At 37.4% G+C, this 21481-nt stretch overlaps 1 protein-coding gene across 1 annotated transcript in view; it reads right to left on the bottom strand.

Moving 5' to 3' along the window:
* The window catches only part of LOC112135122 (outer dynein arm-docking complex subunit 2), a 64700-nt gene that overhangs the window by 29421 nt on the left and 13798 nt on the right, over positions 1-21481 (bottom strand). The window contains exons 3-4 of the mRNA XM_054523175.1: positions 5581-5786; positions 3458-3553 (exon numbers count right to left, since the gene is read on the bottom strand). Of these exons, the coding sequence (XP_054379150.1) occupies positions 3458-3553; positions 5581-5636 (152 nt within the window). The 5' untranslated portion in view covers positions 5637-5786. The remainder of the gene's footprint in view (positions 1-3457; positions 3554-5580; positions 5787-21481) is intronic.

Raw genomic sequence — 21481 nt, 5'->3', positions numbered from 1 at the left:
GCAAAGTGGAAGAATGATTCATTTGGGATATTGCAGAGCATGATAGGGACGACAGTCCAGGAGGAGAAGGACTCATTCGGGTTTGCATTTAGAGTGGTATCTGTGGGAAAGAGGAACCCAAGGACCCTGCCAGCCACCCCCTGGAGTAGTGTATTCATTCTGGGCTCCCATTAATCTTTAGAAAACATATCTGGGTCCCCAGTAATCCATAAAAGGGTTGTTGACACCCTACACAGGTGTGGGTGGAGTGAAACCTGGAGTGAAATCAACCAGGGCTGAAAACGGGCCATCTGCAGATGTTTAACTTGGATTTACAAAAGTAGAATTAGTGGAATCACAATCATTGTGGTCTAATTATAAAAAGACCTATGAGAAAGTACACTTTATTCCTCATCGCTCTAGAAGTTTCTAACTCAACATTAAGCTCATGGGCAAGGACTAGTCCATTTAAGCCTTCATGCTCATATCTAATTCATTCTCATTTTCTTTGTTTCTCTCCCTCCTCTCCTCTCTCCAACTCCCAGTGGGTTCTCATCCATAAAAGTCTTTTCTAGTCTATTCCATTTCAGAGCATAGAAAGAGGATGGGCAATTTTTAAATTTATTAATTTGTAAGGTTCCATGATTCTCTTAATTTCTTACAGTTTTTTTGGCACAGAGAGCCCCCAATTTCTGCACTTCCAAAAGCCAGTTTGTATGTAAAACACTATGATTATGCTCTCTGGACCCTGGAAGAGGGAAAGCCTGAATTCAAGCATCTGTTCCCATTTAATGAGCCACCTGAGTGAAGTTTGTAGTAAATCAGGTCTATTCAAGAAGTGACTTAAACTTAACTCAAAGATTCCAGATTGAAGCATATAGTAGAATAAGCCTAAATTCTTTGGGGAAAGCCTAAATTTACCTTCCCTTAGCCTAACAAGCTCCTGGAGTTGAGGGCAGAGTGAATTAGGTCTACCCAATCACTCCACAATCCCATTTTAAAAAGCAGCGCCCCAAAGAAAAGCTGTCTTTTTTTTTCCTATTGATGAATCCTTTGATAGCTAACTTTAAAATGCTTTTCCTATTTGATATGATTCTTTCCAATCCTGTCCCATGGCAACTGCATATTCAGGAGTTAAAAAGAAGCAAATGTCAATGTTGAATTGATCTACAAACTCCACCTTAAGAAATGCTTCTCTACCACAGAATTCTATCCACTTAGGCAAGATTAGACACAGAGAAATTTCATTTTTATCATTAAGTAATAGCTGTTGCTTGGATATGTTACAACTTTACCTTATCTACTACCCTGAAGCTCTCTAACTCACTAAAAATTGAAATACTTTTGGCCCAATATCTATTTCAGGAAAGATAAAGTAGATATACTTTTCCCTATTTCTCCCACCAAGCACAACTAAAAATCTGGATATTGTATATAAAACAAACATAAGGTGACTCTGAAAGGTAGAGGAAAAAAAGGGGACTACCTAGGGATCTGAAGACCTATGGTTCAACACAGCGGTGCATTCCCTGGGTTTTCTTTTTGTCTCATTCTTCCTAGACTGGGTACTGGAAAAGCCGGCAAAGCAGAAACTCCAGGGGGTGCAGGCAATAAAAGGACCTAAGAAAGTCCTGCTCTGTCTAATTCAAAGGGCCAGAAAAGGAAAGCCTAATAAGACAGAAAGTGTTTAGACAACAAATGATCTATGTCAATCAAGACCACACAAAACAGCGTGGCCCAAGTCTACCTCTTACAGCAAAGGCCAAGTGAAGAGCCTAGGGCTCTACCTTTATCAGACTGTAAGAAAGCGCTGCAACCCACCTGCTGGGGTGGCCTCAGAGAAGGCCTGACAGAGAGTCAGATGCTCACTACATCGTGGCAAAAATGAAGTCACTCCCCGAACTGTGCTATCAATAGAGCCCACTGACAAAGTAACCAAGTACTCCCCCGTCACACTGTCCGGCTGTTATCAGCAGAGGCATAGGTGGAGCATGAACTCCCACTACCCTCCAGAAATAATGAGGACTCCCTTGCCTGACCCCCCAGGCATCAATGAAGGCCTATGGGAAAACCTGCTATTTCAATTTGTCACCAGCCTGGGGAAGCAACACATACCTAATCCTAAATATGGTGGCAGAGAAGGCCTAAAATATAAGATTTAGGCCAGGTGCAGTGGCCCACATCTGTAATCCCAGCACTTTGGGAGGCTGAGGCAGGCAGATCACTTGAGGTCAGGAGTTCAAGACCAGCCTGGCCAATATGGCAAAATCCTGTATCTACTAAAAATACAAAAATTAGCCAGGTGTGGCAGCGCACACCTGTAATCCCAGCTATTCAGGAGGCTGAGGCAGGAGAATTGCTTGAACCCGGGAGGTGGAGGTTGCAGTGAATCGAGATTGCACCACTGCACTCCAGCCTGATGACAGAGAAAGACTCTGTCTTAAATAAATAAATAAAAGACTTAAATTTAAGATCCAGGGTCTCATAATAACCAAAATGTCTACATTTCAACTGAAAATTATTTGTCATACCAAGAATGGGGAAGATCTCATCTTAAATGAGAAAAGACAATTTTAAAATGCCAATATCAAGGTGATGAAGATGTATGAATTATCTGACAAAGATATGAAAGCCACCAGCATAACAATATTTCAACAAGCATTATGAACATGCTTGAAACAAATGAAAATACTAGAAAGTCTCAGCAAAGAAATCGAAGACAGAAAAGAAAAACCAAATGGAAAATTTTGGAACTAAAAATTATAATAAGTGAAATTAAAAACTCACTGAATGGAATTAGTAGAAGAATAGGACGGAAGAAAAAATAAATGAACTTGAAGATAGAACAACAGACTTGGCTCAATCTGAACAACTTAGAAAAAAAAAACTGAAAAAACAATGAACGCAGCCTCAGGGACCTGTGAGATTGTAACAAAAGTGCTAATATCCACCACTCTGAAGCTAATAAAAGTGGCTGACCCTTATCTTCCAGACATGTCACTTTTTTTGTCAAACTGAAAATCAAGTAAGAAGTTTACTAGTTGGCCTCATATTTAATTTTTAATTGTTTTCATTAGCAGTAACATACACCACTTCAAAATCGGCAGTCATTTGTGATCAGCAAAGGGAGGCTCAGACAGATGACATAACTTTGCCAGGACATGATTGTTCAGAGGCAAGACATCAGTTAGGAGCCCAGTTTTCCTAAACTTAGTTCACTGCTCTTTGCATTAAATACATTTCTTTTCTCACAGTCAACTAATACTAGTAAATCACTGTATTTCGGGTAACTCTGCATTAGAAGAGTTGAAAAAGTATTTAAAGAAATCCAGTGTTACCATTTTTACTAACATTCTTAGTAACCATCAGTGTAAACATCTTGGGACCCTAATAGTAAGAATGCCATTAATTTGCAGGCTCAGTAGCCCACTGTGTGAGGGTGGCTTTAGGGAACTTGTCTTGCTGACCAGAAACATACCCAAGTAATTGTGCTCTTCCGTGTGAAACAGATGGTCTTGGTTTTTCAAGTTTTCCTGTGCGTTTGTCCTCTGGGATTTCTTTTGCTAAGCCTTTGCTTTAAAAAATATATACAAATATATTAGCTTTATTGCTTTATGCTAATTAATAAAAATAAAAGATGGCAATGTAGATATATACTCCATTATTTCCATGTGCTCAAATGATGTGTGTTCCTGACAGAGTTCCAGCCTCATTCTGACACTCGAAGCTGTCTCTCACTCTTTCAGCACAGCCCTATGTTTTACATATTGAAGAAACTTTCTCTCCAGCACCTAGGAAGAGGTCTTCACAGGCTGCCACTGTTGGTGTGAATCCTGCACCCGATGCCTTCTACTCTAGGTACGTATCGCCCCCAATTACAGTTGTCTATTTTCTTATCTTCCCCACCCAACGTTGCAACAGGGCCTGCACCTGGTTTTCCAGGTATTCGCACACTTTGCATAGTCTTTGGCATTCTGTGTTCTCCCTTGAATACCTGCTAAGGAATCTCATGCTTGAAAGAGTAAGGATATGGAAAAAGCAGTATTTTAAAACTCACTTGCCAGTTAACAGAGCTGCCCATGCATTTTTCATTTTCACATTGACTCTTTGAAACAGAGCCACAAAAGTCAAACACCCCAAAATTGATGAGAATCAGAGGAGCCAGTGTCTCCCCTCTCCACAGGACTCCGTTCTTCAAAGAGCTCTCTGGGTTTGCTTCCAAAACACAACCACCCTGTGGTTCTCAGAATCCCCGCAGGAGAAGGTCCCCGTGTGATCAACCAGGAGTCAGTTCTTAACCCAAAAATGGGACAACACAGAACACCACTTATAGGCCACGACTTGTAAACTATTTGTTAAATTTTACAAAGTGGGCTGGGTGCAGTGGCTCACACCTGTAATCCCAGCACTTTGGGAGGCTGAAGTGAGCGGATTACTTGAGCTCAGGAATTCGAGACTAGCCTGGCCAACATGGCAAACCCCATCTCTACTAAAAATACAAAAATTAGCCAGGCGTGGTGTCACACACCTGTAATCCCAGCTACTCGGGAGGCTGAGGCAAGAGAATCGCTTGCACCCGGGAGTCAGAGGTTGCAGTGAGCCAATTCATGTCACTACATTCCAGCCTGGGTGACAGCAAGACTCTGTCTCAATAAATAAATAAATAAATAATGCTCAAGGTGTTTCAGACTGCCCCAGCATTTAAGTAGCATTGGCCCTCAATTTTTGCTTTGATGCCTGTTTATAGAGGGTCCTAAATGGCACTTGTTTTGTATATTTCATACATTCATCAAGCCAGTGTCCACTTTATATAGGTCCATTCATATTTTTGAGACTCTAGCCTTTTCATAGTATTAAAGTTCTGTTAGACATTATCTCTATGACAGTTTCCCTGATTAACTCCATATAATTTTCATCATTCCACATCCTCCTAGTGCTTACTTAATCAGGTCCCTACCATGATTTTTACATTTCTCCTGTGACTTCTCTATGTGTTTTATCATCTTTTCTGCATATTATTGGTCCTGACTCACCAACTATATAAAAGTGAATTGTGTTCTTCCCTTCCCTTCATGGTGCCCCACACACAAACTCTATCAAATATTTCTGCTTGGAATACAAAGAGGAGCAGAAAGGAATCAACCTGTGCCTTGGAGGGACATGTAACTATCTACTCGGTATTTTTCTATTTTAAAATAAAGTTCTAGCCAGAGGCAGTGACTCACACCTGTAATCCCAGCACTTTGGGAGGCCAAGGTGGGCAGATCCCTTGAGGGCAGGAGTTTGAGAGCCGTCTGGCCAACATATTGTAACCCTGTCTCTACTAAAATTACAAAAAAAAAACCAAAAAACAAAAAAAGTTAGCCAAGCGTGGTGGCACATGCCTGTAATCCCAGCTACTCAGGAGGCTGAGGCAGGAGAATCACTTGAACCCGGGAGGCAGAGGTTGCAGTGAGCTAAGATTGCACCAGTGCACTCCAGCCTGGCCAACAGAGCAAGACTCCATCTCAAAAATAAATAAATAAAATAAAGTTATGTGAAACATTAAGTAAATATTGTTACTAAAGATGCATCTGAAAACAAATGTAAATGTCTACATACTCTTTGTAATTAACAGTGGTCTTCCAGTTTAAGCTTGGTTCCCATCTCTTGGTCATTTGATTCCTCCAGAAATTAATTTGGTTCTTCTCCAGTGACCACTTGTCTGAACCAGAAATGTCTTTGCGGAGGGCAGCTGCTTCTTCCTTCTTGGGGGCTTTGCCAAGCTGATCCTTTTCCTTTTGCTGGTCTTCATTGAAGCTAATCCCCTTTATTGAAAAAATGAGGATAATTTTAAATGATATCTGAATTATCTAGTGTTCTCTGTAGATTAATGCCAGTGGTAAATTCAGGAAAGGAAGTCTCAGATGCACCTAACTTGTGGTCCTTAGTAACAGCTAAATAAGGGCAATGTCAAGACTAAGGCTTCTGTTGGAGTTAGGTGGACAGTAACATGATGTTCCTAAACTCACACCTCTGCTGCAGCACAACAGATACAACAGCAGGGCTGGACCTGCTCATTCCTCACCACCACCAAAAAATTCAACTAAAACCCTCTATTGACTAAAACACATCATATTTAAATGGCTTGAACCAAAGATAAAGGGAACATCTTGAAGGGAGACAGGCATGACATATTAAATACAGAGGAATGAACATAAGAATTTTAAGAGACCTCTCATCAGAAACACTGCAAACCAGAAGAAAAGAGAGTAACATCTTTAAAGCACTAAAAATGAAAAAACAAAACCATGTCAACCCAAAATTCTATACTGAGTAAAACAAAAATCTTTCAAAAATGAAAGCAAAATAAAAACCTTCACAGATGAACAAAAACAGAGAATTCACTGCCAGAAGACCTGTGCTAGAAATGTTAAATAAAATTATTTAGTCAGGAGTAATATCATGCCAGACAGAAACATGGATCTATTCAAAAAATTAAAAGCTGCAGAAATGGTGAAAATAAATATACAAGACTTTATGTAGTTTTTTAATCATTCTAAAATATAATTGACTGTCTAAAGCAAAAATAGTAACAACGTTTTGAGGGGTTTATGACATGTAGAAATAAAATGTGTGAAAACAATAACACAAAGTATAGGGAGGGATATTCAAGCAATATTGTTGTAAGTTTCTTAAACTATTTGTGAATTTTAGAATTTTACTTAAAGGAGACATGATACATTTGAGATATATATTATAAGCCAGAGGGCAGCTAAGAAACTTTTAATAAGAAATATAAGTAGTAAATTAATAGCATAAATAAAATGGAATCATTTTAAAAAGCTCAATTCAAAACGGGCAGAGAAAGGAAAAAAACCACAAAGAACAGATGAAACAAATAGAAAACAAGTAGCAAGATAGTAAATTTAAATTTAACTGTATTAGTAGTTACATCAAATGAAAATGGTTTACACACATCAATTAAATGAGAAATCATCAAATTGGATGAAAAAGGAGACCTATTTGTGGCCTAAAGAAACTATTTTATATATAAAGATACAAATACATCAGAAGTAAACGGCCAGAGAAGAATAGTTCATGCAAATAATAATCAAAAGAAAGCAGGAATGGCCATATTAAAATCAGACAATATCGACTCCAAAGCAAATAATATTAACAGGGACAAAGAGGAGCACACATACTAATAAAGGATCAATTAGCACACAATTGTAAATGTATATTCACCAAACAACAGAATTTCATAACACACGAACGAAACACAGAGCTAAAAGGAAAAGTAGATAAATCCATAATTGGTAGACTTCAAAACTCTCTCAGTAATAAAATGAGCAGACAAAAGATCAATAATGATATAGAAGACCTGAGCAACACAATCAGACAACTTGACTTAATTGACATTTAAAAGACACACAACTCAGTAACACCAGAATACACATTCTCTTCAAATGTGCAAGGAAAAAATCACCAAAATAGGCCATATTCTGGGCCATAAAATGAACATTAATAAGTTTAAAGTAACTAAAGTCATAAAAAATATCTTCATACATTGGAATTGAACTAGGAATTAGTAAAAGAAAGATCTACAGAAACTCCTCATATATATTGAATAAAAACATCATATATCAAAATCTGTGGAACAGTTTATACAATGCTCACAAAGAAATTTGCAGCATGAAATCTTATGTTCAAAATAACTAAATAAAGAGGCTGAGACAGGCAGATCACTTGAAGCCAGGAGTTCGAGACCAGCCTGGCCAACATAGTGAAATCTCATCTCTACCAAAAATAAAATAATTTATTTTGAGTTCAGGGGTACATATGCAGCTTTATTACACAGATAAACTCATGTCACAGGGGTTTGTTGTACGGATGATTTCATCATTCAGGTACTAAGCCTAGTACTCAATAGTTATTTTTTCTGATCTTCTCCCTTCTCCCACCCTCCACCCTTAAGGAGGCCCCAGGGTCTATTGTTCCCCTTTGTGTCCATGTGTTCTCATCATTTAGCTCCCATTTTTAAGTGAGAACATGTGGTAATTGGTTTTCTTCCTAAAGAGGACATGATCACATTCTTTTTTTATGGCTTTATAGTATTCCATGACATATATGTACCACATTTTCTTTATCCAGTCTACCATTGATGGGCATTTAGGTTGATTTCATGTCTTTGCTACTGTGAATAGTGCTGCAATGAACTTATGTGTGCATGTGTCTTTATATGATGATTTATATTTCTTTGGGTATATGCCCAGTAATGAATTTGCTGAGTTAAATGGTTTTTCTATTTTTAGCTCCTTGAGGAATTGCCACACTGCTTTCCACAATGATTTACACTCCCACAACAGTGTATAAGCATTCTCTTTTTTCTGCAAGTTCACCAGCATTTGCTATTTTTTGACATTTTCATAATAGCCATTCTGACTGGTGTGAGATGATATTTCATTGTGGTTTTGATTTTCATTGCTCTAATAATCAGTGACATTGAGCTTTTCCCACATGTTTATTGGCCACATGTATGTCTTCTTTTGAAAAATATCTGTTCATGTCCTTTGACCACTTTTTAATGGGGTTGTTTTTTTCTTGTAAATCCATTCCTTATGTATACTGGATATTAAACCTTTGTCAGATGCATAGTTTGCAAATATTTTCTCCCATTCTGTGGTTTGTCTGCTTATTCTGTTGATAGTTTGCTGTGCAGAAGCTCTTATGTTTAATTAGATCTCACTTGTCAATTTTTGCTTTTGTTGTGATTGCTTTTGGCATCTTTGTCATGAAATCTTTGCCAGTTTCTATGTCACAAATGGTATTGCCTAGGTCATCTTCCAGGGTTTTTATAGTTTTTAGTTTTACATTTAAGCCTTTTATCCCTCTTGAGTTGATTTTTGTATATAGTATAAGAAGGGTCCAGTTTCAATCTTCTGCATATGGCTCATCAGTTATCCCAGCACCATTTATTGAACAGGGAGTCCTTTCCCCATTGTTTGTTTTTGTCAGCTTTGTTGTAGATCAGATGGTTGTAGGTGTGTAACTTTGTTTCTGGGTATTCTGTTCCATTGGTCTGTGTGTCTGCTTTTTATGCCAGTACCATGTTGTTTTGGTTACTGTAGCCCTGTGGTATGGTTTGAAGTTGGTTAGTGTGATACCTCCAGCTTTGTGGCTTTTGTTTTGTTTTGTTTTTGTTTCTTTCTGTTTTTTTTGGCTTAGGATTGCCTTGGCTATTCAGGTTCTTTTCTGGTTCCATGTGAATTTTAAAATAGTTTTTTCAAGTTCTGTGAGAATGTTGTTGGTAATTTGACAGGAATAGCATTGAATCTATAAATTGCTTCAGGCAGTATGGCCATTTGAATGATATTTATTCTCTGAATCCATGAGCATAGGATGTTTTTCCATTTGTTTGTGTCATCTCTGATTTCTTTGTAGTGTTTTATAATTCTTATTGTAGAGATCTTTCACCTTTCTGGTTAGCTGTATTCCTAGGTATTTTATTCTTTTTGTGATAATTGTGAATGGGATTGCATTTCTGATTTGGCTCTTGGCTTGGCTGTTGTTGATATACAGGAATTCTGGTGATTTTTGTACATTGATTTTGTATCCGGAAACGTTGCTGAAGTTGTTTATCAGCTAAAGGAGCTTTTGGGCTGAGGACCCCTTAGTTTTATATGCTCCAAGTAAAACATTATTCACAACTGAATTCATCAAAATTTCTTCAAATGCAAATATGACTACATTAAATTAAATGTATCCTGACATTTTTAAAAAACTAGAGAAATAAGTCAATAAAACCCTAAATTAAGATACATAAATATCAAAGTAAAGTAGAAAAGATAAAAATTCAACTTAAAGTTAGTTCCTTGAGAAAATTTAGTAAATCTATAGTCCTATAGCTATAGATGGATCAAAATAAAAAAACCACAAATGACCAATATTAGGAATGAGAGAGGTAACAATGACTACAAATTCTACAGATATTAAAAGGTCAGTAAGAGAATACTATGAACAAGTTTATGCCAATAAATCTGATAACTTACACAAAATGAACAAATTCTTTAAGGACAATCTAATATACCAAAGCTCCCTCAAGAAGAAATACATAACCTGTATAGTGCCATAACTATCAAAGAAATTGAATTTGTTCTTAAAATTTTTCCCATAAAGAATATTCCAGTCCCACATGACTTTCACCAAACATTACTACCAAACATTTAATAAACCTACCAAACATTTAATAAACAAACAATATTAATTCTATACAAACTCTTCCAAAAAATTGAAGAGGAGATGAAACTTTCCAAATCATTCTATAATGTCAGTATTACCTCAGTACCAAAACCAGACAACGATACTAAAGAAAACTACACACTAATAACCTTATGAATATAAGTGCAAAACTTCTTAACAAAATCTTAGCAAATTAAATCTGATAATGTATATAAAAGATACAAGTGGGGTTTGTCTCAGAAATGTAAGGTTGGTTTGTCACTTGAAAAATTAATCAATGTAATTAATCACATTAACAAACTAAAAGACAGGAAAAAAACAGAAGATTCTCTCCATAGTACACAAAGAAACATTTGATAAAATCCAACATTCATTCCTAATAAAAGTTCTCAGTGACTCAGAATAGAAGCCTCAACCTTATAAATGGTTAGCATCAAACTTAACTGAAAGATTTCCCTTTAATATCAGGAAGAAGAGACCATTTCTATTCAATTTTTTACTGGTGGTTCCAGCTAGTGCATTAACGAAAAAAAAGAAATAAAAATAAGTTGAGATTGGGAAGGAAGAGTTGAGATTAGAAAGGAAGAAGTAATAAAATGATCTTTATTCACTGACAATAAGATCATCTACATAGACAACCCTCTAGAATGTACAAACAAGATACCAGAACTAATAAGTGAGCTTAGCAAAATTTCAGGATATAAAATCAGTATGCAAAAATCAAGTGTATTTTTATACAATAGCAACAAATGATTAGAAATGGAAAATTTAAAACTCATTAACAATAGCCCCAAAATATGAAATACAGATAAGTTTCAAAAGAGATGTATAAGACCTGTACATTGAAAACTACAAAACATTAGTGAGAGAAATTAAATAAGACGTAAATAAATTGAGAGACATACTATGTTCATGGATTAGAAAACTCAATATTGTTACGATGTCCATTTTTCCTAAATTCGTCTATAAATTCAAGGCAATATCAATCATAATTCCACCAGGCATTTTTTTAAGAAATTGACATACTGGCTCTAACATTCTTATGGACTTGCAAAAGACCTAGAATAGCCAAAAAACTTTTTAAAAAGAACATCATTGGAGGATTTAAACTACCCAACTTCAAGACTTATCATAAAGCTAGAGTAATCAAAACAGTGTGGTATTGGTGTAAAAATAGAGAAATCAAAGTTACAGTAGGAAGTGTTCAGAAATACATTCACAGACAAATAGACAACTAATTTTTGACAAAGTTATAAAGGTAATTCAGTGGAGAAACAATAGGTTTATTTTTGACAAATGATGCTGGAACAACTAGGTAAACAAAAGAAAAAAATGAACTTTGATCCATACCTCATATACACAAACCAAATTAAAGTGGATCATAGACATAGACTGGAAAGGTAAAATTGAAAAACCTCTAGAAGAAAACATTGGAGAAATTCTTCATTATACTGGGTTTTGGGTTTGGAAAAGCATTATAATATAAAACACTGTAAGGAAAAAATAAGTTGGACTTTATCAAAATTGAAGACACATGTTTTTTGAAAGACACTGGAGAATAAAAATATGAGACCCAGATTGGGACAAAGTATTTATAAATCATATATCTGACAGAATATATAAGCCAAGAACATATATAAGCCAAGAACATATATAAAGATCTGTCGCAACTCAATAAAAAACTGAATAGCCCAATAAAAAAATGGATAAAGAGTCTGAATAGACACTTTACCACATAAGATATGTGAATGGACAATAAACACATGAAAAGATGCATTCAACAACTGCAAATTAAAACCAAATGAGATACCAGTACACACCTATTAGAATGTCTGTAGTTAAAGGACTGACCATATCAGTTAATGATGAGTATGTGGAAGAACTGGGACTCTCATACATTGCCAACATCAATGTAAAATATTGCAACCACTATGGAGAGCAGTTTACCAGTTGCTTAAAAAGTTAAACATACAACTACCATATGACCTTACCATTTCACTCTTAGGTTTTTATCTAGGCATAATGAAACCATATGATCATACAAATCCTTGTACAAAAATGTTCTTGGTAGTTTTATTTGTAATCGCCCAAAACCTGAAATAACCACACACCCATTAACAGGAGAGTGGATAAACAAATTGTGGCATATCCATACAATGGAATAATACACATCCATAAGAGCAATAAATTAATGATAGATGCAAAAGCATAGATGAATCTCAAAAACAAAAATCTACATAAACCATACCACAAAAATTACAGAACACCAAGGAAGATCCTAAAGGTTTCCAAAGAGAGGAAAAAGCTAAAACAAACAGTTCACATGGAAACATAAGCCTTTGAAATGCTAACTAAAAATTAATTTCAAACCATTACTCTAGAAACAACTGAGAGAAAATAATAAAGGTATTCTCTAACATGAGAATCCTCAATTTTTTCCCTCCCATGTGCATCTTTTACTCAGGAGGGTCTACCAAATGATGGGTGCACCAAGAAAAGGAAAACTGGGGCTGGGCATGGTGGCTCACACATGTAACCTCAGCACTTTGGGAGGCCAAGACAGGTGGATCACCTGAGGTCAGGAGTTCCAGACCAGCTTGGCCAACATGGCAAAACCCTGTCTCTACTAAAAATACAAAAATTAGCCTGGTGTGGTGGTGTGCACCTGGAATCCCAGCTACTAGGGAGGCTGAGGCAGAAGAATCGCATGAACTCGGGAGGCAGAGGTTGCAGTGAGCCAAGATCACACCACTGCACTCCAGCCTGGGTGACAGAGCAAGACTCTATCTCAAAAAAAGAAAAGAAAAGGAAAACTGAATAGAAGGCAACTTCCTCAACATGCTAAAGGCCATATAGGAAAATCCCACAGCTAACTTTGGGCTCAATGGTGAAAGACTAAAAGCTTTTCAATTAAGATCAGGAGTCAGGCTAGGCATGGTGGCTCACAACTGTAATCCCAGCACTTTGGGAGGCCAAGGCAGGCAGATTACTTGAGGCCAGGAGTTCAAGACCAGCCTGGCCAACATGGTGAAACCCCATCTCTATTAAAAATCTAAAAATTCACAGAGCATGGTAGCAGGTGCCTGTGATCCCAGCTACTCGAGAGCCTGAGGCACGAGAATCACTTCAACCTGGGAGGGGAGGTGAAGGTTGCAGTGAGCCAAGATCACATCACTGACTCCAGCCAGCCTGGGTGACAGAGTGAGACTCCATCTCAAAAAAAAAAAAAAGATCAGGAATCAGACAAGGATGCCTGCTTTCGACACTCTTATTCAACATAGTCTAGGAAGTCCTAGCCACAGTAACTAGTCAAGAAAAAGAAATTGTAAAAGCATCTAAATGGGAAAGGAAGAAGTAAAACTATCTCTGTATACAGATGGCATTATCTCATATGCAGAAAAACCTAAGAATACACACACACACACACAGAGTTAAATGAAGTCAATGAAGTTGTGAAATTCAATCTTGACTTTAACACTCAAAAATTAGACCTGATTTGAATACTCAAAAGTTGTATTTCTATACACTAGCAGTGAATAATCAAAAATAAAATTTAGAAAACAATTTCATTTACAGTAGCATCAAAAATAATAAAACGTTAACAAGTAAACGTAAGGAAGGAGAAAAAGTTGTACACTGAAAACACTAAGCATTGCTGAAAGCCATTAAATATACAAATAAATGGAAATCTATCTCCTGTTCATAAACTGGAGAACTTAATATGGTTAAGATGGCAATACTATGTAAAGCAATTCATAAATTCAATGAAATTTCTATCAAAATCGTAATGGCATTTTTTGCAGAAATGTAAAACCAACCCTAAAATTCATATAGAGTGTCAAGGAATACCAAATAGTCAAAACAGTATTAAAAAACAAGAACAAAGTTGGAGGACTCACACTTCCTGATGTCAAAACTATTATAACTACAGTAATCAAAACAGTGTGATACTGATGTAAAGAAAGACATATAGACCAATGGAAGAGAATTAAAAGTCCCCAAGTAAACTCTCCCATCTATTATCAGTTGATTTTCAACAAGAATGCTGAGACCGTCCAAAGGAGAAAGAACAATCTCTTCAACAAACGGTGCTGGGAAAACTGAAAATCCACATGCAAAAGAATGAAATTGGAGCCTAAATTTCATTAGGCTCCAAATGGACAAAAATCAACTCAAAAGAGATAAAGGGCCTAAATTTAAGAGCTAAAACTACACAATCCTTAGAGAAAAAACATAGGGGCAAATTTTCATGACCTTGGATTTGACAATGATATGATATCAAAAGCACAGGCAACATTAGAAAAACTAGGTAAATTAGACTTCGTCAAAATTAAAAATGTTTGTGCATCAAAGGACACTATCAAAAAAGTTAAAAGGCAACCCACAGAATAAGAGAAAAAATTTGCAAACCTTCTATCTGATAAGGGGTTAATATTGAGTATATACAAAAACTACAACTCAACAACAAAAAGAATCAATTTAAAATACAGGCTAAGGACTCAAGCAGACATTTCTTCAAAGAAGATATACAAATAACCAACAAATACATAAAAATATGGTCTACATCACTAATCATTATGGAAATGCAAATCAAAGCCGCAATGGGATACCACTTCATACTGACCAAGATGTTTGTAATTAAACAACAACCTAGAAAATAAGAAGTGTTAACAAGGATGTGAAGAAAGTGGAATCTTTGGATAATGCTGATGAGAATGAAAATGGTGTGGCCCCGTGGAAAACAGGTTGGCAGTTCCTCCAAAAGTTAAATACAGAATTACCATATGACCCAGAAATTTCACTTTTAGGAATAGACCCAAAAGAATTGAAAATAGGAACTCAACAGATACCTGTACACCAATATTCATAGCAGCATTATTCACAATACCCAAAAGGTGGCAACAACCCAGTGTCCATCAAGGGATGAATGCATAAACCAAATGTGGTCTATACATAAACAAAATATTATTCTACCATAAAAGAATGAAATTCTGATACATGCTATAGCATGGATGAGCCTTGAAAACACTATGCTAAGCGAAAGAAGCCAGACACAAAAGGACAAATATTATATCATTCCAGTGATATGAAATATCTAAAATAAGCAAACTGATAGAAATGGCAGATCAGAGTTAACCAGGAAGTCGGGGGAGAAGGAATGGGGAATTATTGCTTAATGGGTATAGAGTTCAAGTTGGGGAGATGAAAAAGACTTGGAGATAGACAATAGTGATATTTGTACAACATTGTGAATGTTGTATGTTCCATGCAAAAGGGACTTTGCATAGAAATTAAGTCAAGGATCCTGAGATGGGGAGACTATTCTGGGTATTTGGAGGAAGCCAAACATAATCACCAGGGTTCTTATAAAAGGAAGACAGGAGGGACAGAGGCAGCGACGGGGATATGCTGATGGAAGCAGCAGTCAGAGTGATGTGGAGCCATGAGCCAAGGAGCCATGAGCCATGAGTCATGAGCCAAGGAACATAAGGGCATCTAGAAGCTGGAAACACAAAGAATAAATTCTCCTTGATCCTCCAGAAGGAATGCAACCCTGCCGATGCCTTGATTTTAGCCCTGCAGATTCATTTTAGACTTCTGACCTCTAGAACTGTAAGATAATACATTTGTGTGTGTTAAGCCATTAGGTTTGTGGCAATGTTGTACAGCAGCAAAAGAGGGCTGGGTGCAGATAGGGACTGCCCTATCTCCAGCACTTCAGATAGGAACTGCACATAGAAGACATTTAGTAAATATCTGTGGAATAAATGAATGAATAAAATATTTCTAGACTTGCCAGTGACATGCATTGTGTACAAAATGTATATTTTCTCTAAAATTAAGCTTCTGGAATAATGTCCTTAGAACTGAAGAGATTTCTTGAAGGCCTGTTACCTAAAGGTTACTCACATCAAGGGCTGGCCATCACACCAAGTGGATGGTGAGAGGACTAAGTAACAGGCTGACCAAATGCCAAAGATACCAAGCTACTTAACTAGAGAGAGTGAAACTCCTGGTGAGAAACCAAAGGGCACAGGTGACATTTTTCATTGCTCCCACCAGATGAAGCCTGTAACTTAACAGACAAGTCAGAAATAAAATGCCAGCTACATTAACCAGGCATGGTGGCACCTGCTTGTGGTCCCAGCTACTTGGGAGGCTGAGGTGGGAGGATCACTTGAGCCCGGGAGGCGGAGGATGCAGTGAGCCAACATCACACCACTGCACTCCAACCTGAGTGACAAAGTGAGACCCCATCTCAAAAAATAAAGTAAAAATAGATTTAAAAAATAAAAAACGCCAGCTATGGACAAGATTTTGAAGAGGAAGTTTCAGTTTTCAGGCTCACGGTTTCTAACACCTGAAGAATGAGCTCTTGGAAAGAAAAATGCTGCACTCACTTTGTGAAGGTCAGGAAGAATGAGCTATCAAAAACTCCAATGACCTGATGGAGACACTTTTAAACCAGAATTGTGGAAGGGAGCTAAAAATTCTGCTTTTACTCTAAAAAAAAAAAGCAGAAAAATGTCTTTTTTCTCTAATCCCCAGTATCAAGTTTACTGTCTTTTTTTAAGAGACAGGATCTTGCTCTGTCACCCAGGCTGGAGTGCAGTGGCACAATCATAGCTCTCTGCAGCCTCAAACTCCTGGGCTCAAGGGATCCTTCTCTCTCAGCCTCCCAAGCAGATGGGACTACAGCCCCACGCCACCACACCTGGCTGCTTATTTATTGGTCTGTTTATTTATTATTTATTATTTATTTTTTAGAGGCAGGGTCTTGCTATGTTGCCCAGGCTAGCCTTGAACTCCTGGGTTCGAGTGATCCTCTCATGTCCACCTCCCAAAGTGCTGAGATTACTGGCGTGGGCCACTGTACCTGGCCTCATTTAGTGTCTTATTACTTAATAAATGCATGTGTAAATAGTAATATAGAAAATAAGGCTATAGCTAAGAAACTAGCAGTTTTCAGGGACAAAAAATAAACAGCTCAGTAACAAAACTTATGGCCACTGACCCTACTACTGTGACTTAGAAATTTTACCAAAATGCAATAATTATTGTCTTATAAAACAATATTATTTTACAGTTTGAGTGTAACCTTAGAGATCATGTAAATTCAGCCTTTCATGATATTGATCACAAAACTAAGGTCCAGAGAGGTACGAATTGTGTGTGAATTGCGCATTCTTGCAGGGAAGAGAGCCATCGCTCAGGCGACCTGATTTCCTGTCCCAACTCCTACCAGAATATATTTTTATCTCAACACATATATATCACTAAGATTCAGTGGAGTGAGATTTAAAACTAAAATATGGCAATATTATAGCACATTTGATTCAAAAAACATACTGTAGTTCTACCAGAGAAGGAAAAAAAATCAGGTAATAATATTTTCACAACATGATGCTGAATGCTTATCCAATGTATAAATTTCCCAAGCTACATTAGAAAGAATCAAAGTGCCTGGGTTCTATGTACCACAGATGGTATTGCCATTGAGTGGTGTCATTTGTTCTTAGTTTACAGCAAATTTAAGCTTCATTCTGAGGTGTTTTAGGAAGACTATTAATTTCATCCAGGCTGATAAGAACAAAAGCAATTGCAAATGATAATACAAAGAGACCTATGATTTCCATGAAATGAAAGTAGAGCTATTTGACCCCCAGCCCCCACCCCAAAATTAAATGTGGAAAGATGATGACAAATGTTATAACATGATGAAAACACTGGGAATCATTCTAAGAAAAAGACAAATCATGTAACATGAACAGGGCTATGCCCATCTATTCAATTAATAACAATCTGAACAAAAGGACAGAAGGCGGTTGATGAAACATAAAACCTTTCCAGTGTGTGACTAAAATATCAGTTTCAGTATCAGATGCTCATTAGCCCAATCAGAAAAAGGATGATCAAACTTTTATTGACTGTTGCCCACAGTGCATTTGGAATGTGCAACATCAAATGAGAACTAACAGCCACAAATATAAATATATTGTGATCAATGTCCACAGAGGCCAACAAAAAAGGGGTAGTTTATCTACTTCAGCAGAATTCCAGCGTGATAAAACTTAACTTGTTTTGGAAAAAGAGGCCTGAGAGATCTACCCACAAGGAGAGGCATCCGCCTTTACTTTAAAGTATCCAAGGACATTCTTATTTGGTAGAAACACATCCGGAGACTCCAAGTTCAAATCCTTCAGGATAATCTTGGCCTTACACATAGATGCCCAGACCTGAGTCCTGTCTGGAAGGAAAGTAGCTTCCCCACTTTCAATAAATGTATTAATAGTGTACTAACAGCAGAGAAGCCAAAAGAGTGTGCTTGGTCCAAAGGGCAATGAATGAGGTCATGAGGACTGTTTTGATAATAAATTTTTTGGGCAATTGAGAATATCTCTGGTTGACATCACTTGTTGTTGTAGCAAACACTGAGTGGCTACGGGTTACTGAACTTTCTTTGGTTTGGGGAGTAGACCAAGGGGCACAGTCAAGACCTGGATGTTAAAGCATCTAGTATTTTCCATTATGACCAAAATCTCAGCTGTACCCTTTGCCTTCTTCAATCAGAGCCAGGCAAGCACAGTTTCCTTCAAATACAACAGCAATACCTCTCTCTACCCTTCCAACATCAAAGATATCATCAATAATGGCAGACACAAAAAGAATGGATTGAGAAATTAGACCAAGGAAAAGCTGCATAGTAAACATGACAGAAGTATAAAAATCAAGGGTAATTGTTTCAAAATGTCCTTCTCAGGAGGGAACACTGCATAAAGACTGCATGCAGAGCTGGGCACAGCAGCTCAGGTCTGAAATACCAGCAATTCAGGGGGCCAAGGTGGAAGGATCTCTTGAGGCCAAGAGTAAAAGACCAGTCAGAGCAACATAGTGAGATCCTGTCTCTACAAAAAAAATGGAAAAATTGATGGGGCATGGTAGTACGTTTATATAGTCCTGGCTACTTGGGGGGGCTGAGGTGGGAGGATCCATTGAGCCCATGAGTTTGAGGCTGCAGTGAGCTATGATCACGCCACTGCACTCCAGCCTGGGCAACAGAGCCAGACCCTGTCTCATATAAATAAATAAATAAACAAACAAATAAATAAGTGCTGAGATACAAGAATGGAAATAAAGCAAAAAGAATCTGGACAAGAATAGAAAAGAAACAGTGATAGATTTGAGTGGTGTGTGTCACAGACCACCTAACTAGGGGTCAGATGTGGTCATTTTTGTGCTTGGAGCACAAAATTCATACAGAGGCAAAACAATTACAATCATGATATCCTTTTCTGTCATCTGCTTTATATGCATTTTTGTAAAAACAGTAATTTATATATTTATATATGTATGTATCTATCTATCTATCTCTCTCTATATATATTAAGTAGAGTTTGTCTGTCTGGTGCTTTGTCCCTTAACTAATATGTTTCCTGATCCTTTTTCTTCCCCAGGAAGGATTTGATGCCCTGGATCCCTTTATTCCCATCCTGGTTTCCAACTATAACCCAAAGGAATTTGAAAGTTGTATTCAGTATTATTTGGAAAACAATTGGCTTCAACATGAGAAAGGTCCATCGTTTAGTTTTTTATATATATATACATAGAGAGAGAGAGAGAGATGGAGTTTCGCTCTGTCGCCCAGGCTGGAGTGCAGTGGTGAAATCTCGGCTCACTGCAACCTCCGCCTCCCAGGTTCAAGTGATTCTCTTGCCTCAGCCTCCCAAATAGCTGGGATTACAGGTGCCCGCCACCATGCCCTGCTAATTTTTGTATGTTCAGTAGTGATGGGGTTTCACCATGTTTGCCAGGCTGGTCTTGAACTCCTGATCTCTAGTGATCTGCCCACCTCGGCCTCTCAAAAGTGCTGGAATTACAGGCATGAGCCACTGCGATCAGCCGAATAGTTATTATATTTTTAATTGGTTTTACGTCGGAGATCATATTTCAAAGGTTAGGAAAAAAAGCTGAACAATACAGAAATGACAAGCACTTCCGGCGAAAGTTACCACTTGCATAGTTAGAAATAAAATGCACCATTAAAAAAAATAAGATCTCAGGCCGGGCTCGGTGGCTCACGCTTGTAATCCTAGCACTTTGGGAGGCTGAGGCGGGTGGACTGCCTGAGCCCCGGAGTTTGAGAACAGCCTTGGCAACACGGGGAAACCCCGTCTCTACTAAAATACGAAAAATTAGCCAGGCGTGGTGGCGGGCACCTGTAGCCTCAGCTGCTCGGGAGGCTGAGGCAGGAGAATCGCTTAAACCCGGGAGGCGGAAGTTGCAGTGAGCCGAGATAGCGTTACCGCATTCCAGCCAGGGCGAAAGATCAAGATTCCGTCTCCAGAAAAAAAAAAAAATAATAATAATAATAAAGATTTCAAACAACTCAGAGAGAAGGCCGACCAATATAAAAATTAAAGAGCTCTTGAAATGCAGTTTAAGAATGGTTTTGCTGCAGTTCTAAAAATGAAATTCTGACTTTATTCTCACAAATAATCCCAAAGGGAAAAAAGGGAAAAGGCATCTACAGGAAGCTTTGGCTAGCTAGGGAACTGTTTTTGATATGATCGGACTTTAAAAGTTCATATCCAAACCAAAGAAGAACAAGGTGGTAGAAAATAGAATGCCTAAGGTGCAAAATAAACTGAGGCTGGCAAAAAGAAAAATAATAATAATATATATATACACACACACACACACACACACATAATGTTAGCTTATTTATTGTATAATTATGTGTAATGAAATAATACTCTTATATGACCATAATTATGTTCATATAATTTATGCTTGTGTGTGGTATATATATTTTAGCCATATTTGAATGAGATAGATTGATAGTTCACTGTTTGAGACGGAGTAATTTTTTTCATCTCAGATTTGAAAGGCTAATCTGAGGATAGCACTAATTATTAAGAAGTGTCTCCCTTATATTAAGCAAAATCAAAATTCATCATTCATCACCCCCCAACACCTCCTGCTGCTATCCCAGAAATTCATCAATTTAAATACCAGAAGAGATTTCGTCTTCATCAGAGGTCACGAAACCAATGGCTCCTGGCATCTGGCAGGTAATACGGAAGTACCCCACACATTTATAGAAATAAAATTCAGAAGAATATGGATGACCCGGTGTGGTGGCTCATGCCTGTAATCCTAGCATTTTAGAAGGCTGAGGCAGAGGATCACTTGAGGCCAGGAATTTGAGACATAGCGAGACCCCATCTCTAAAAAATACATATATATATGTATATATACATATACACACACACACATATAT

Source organism: Pongo abelii, chromosome 8, assembly GCF_028885655.2.
Source record: "Pongo abelii isolate AG06213 chromosome 8, NHGRI_mPonAbe1-v2.0_pri, whole genome shotgun sequence".
NCBI classification, from domain to species: domain Eukaryota; kingdom Metazoa; phylum Chordata; class Mammalia; order Primates; family Hominidae; genus Pongo; species Pongo abelii.
This window is presented reverse-complemented; position numbering and strand designations above follow the sequence as displayed.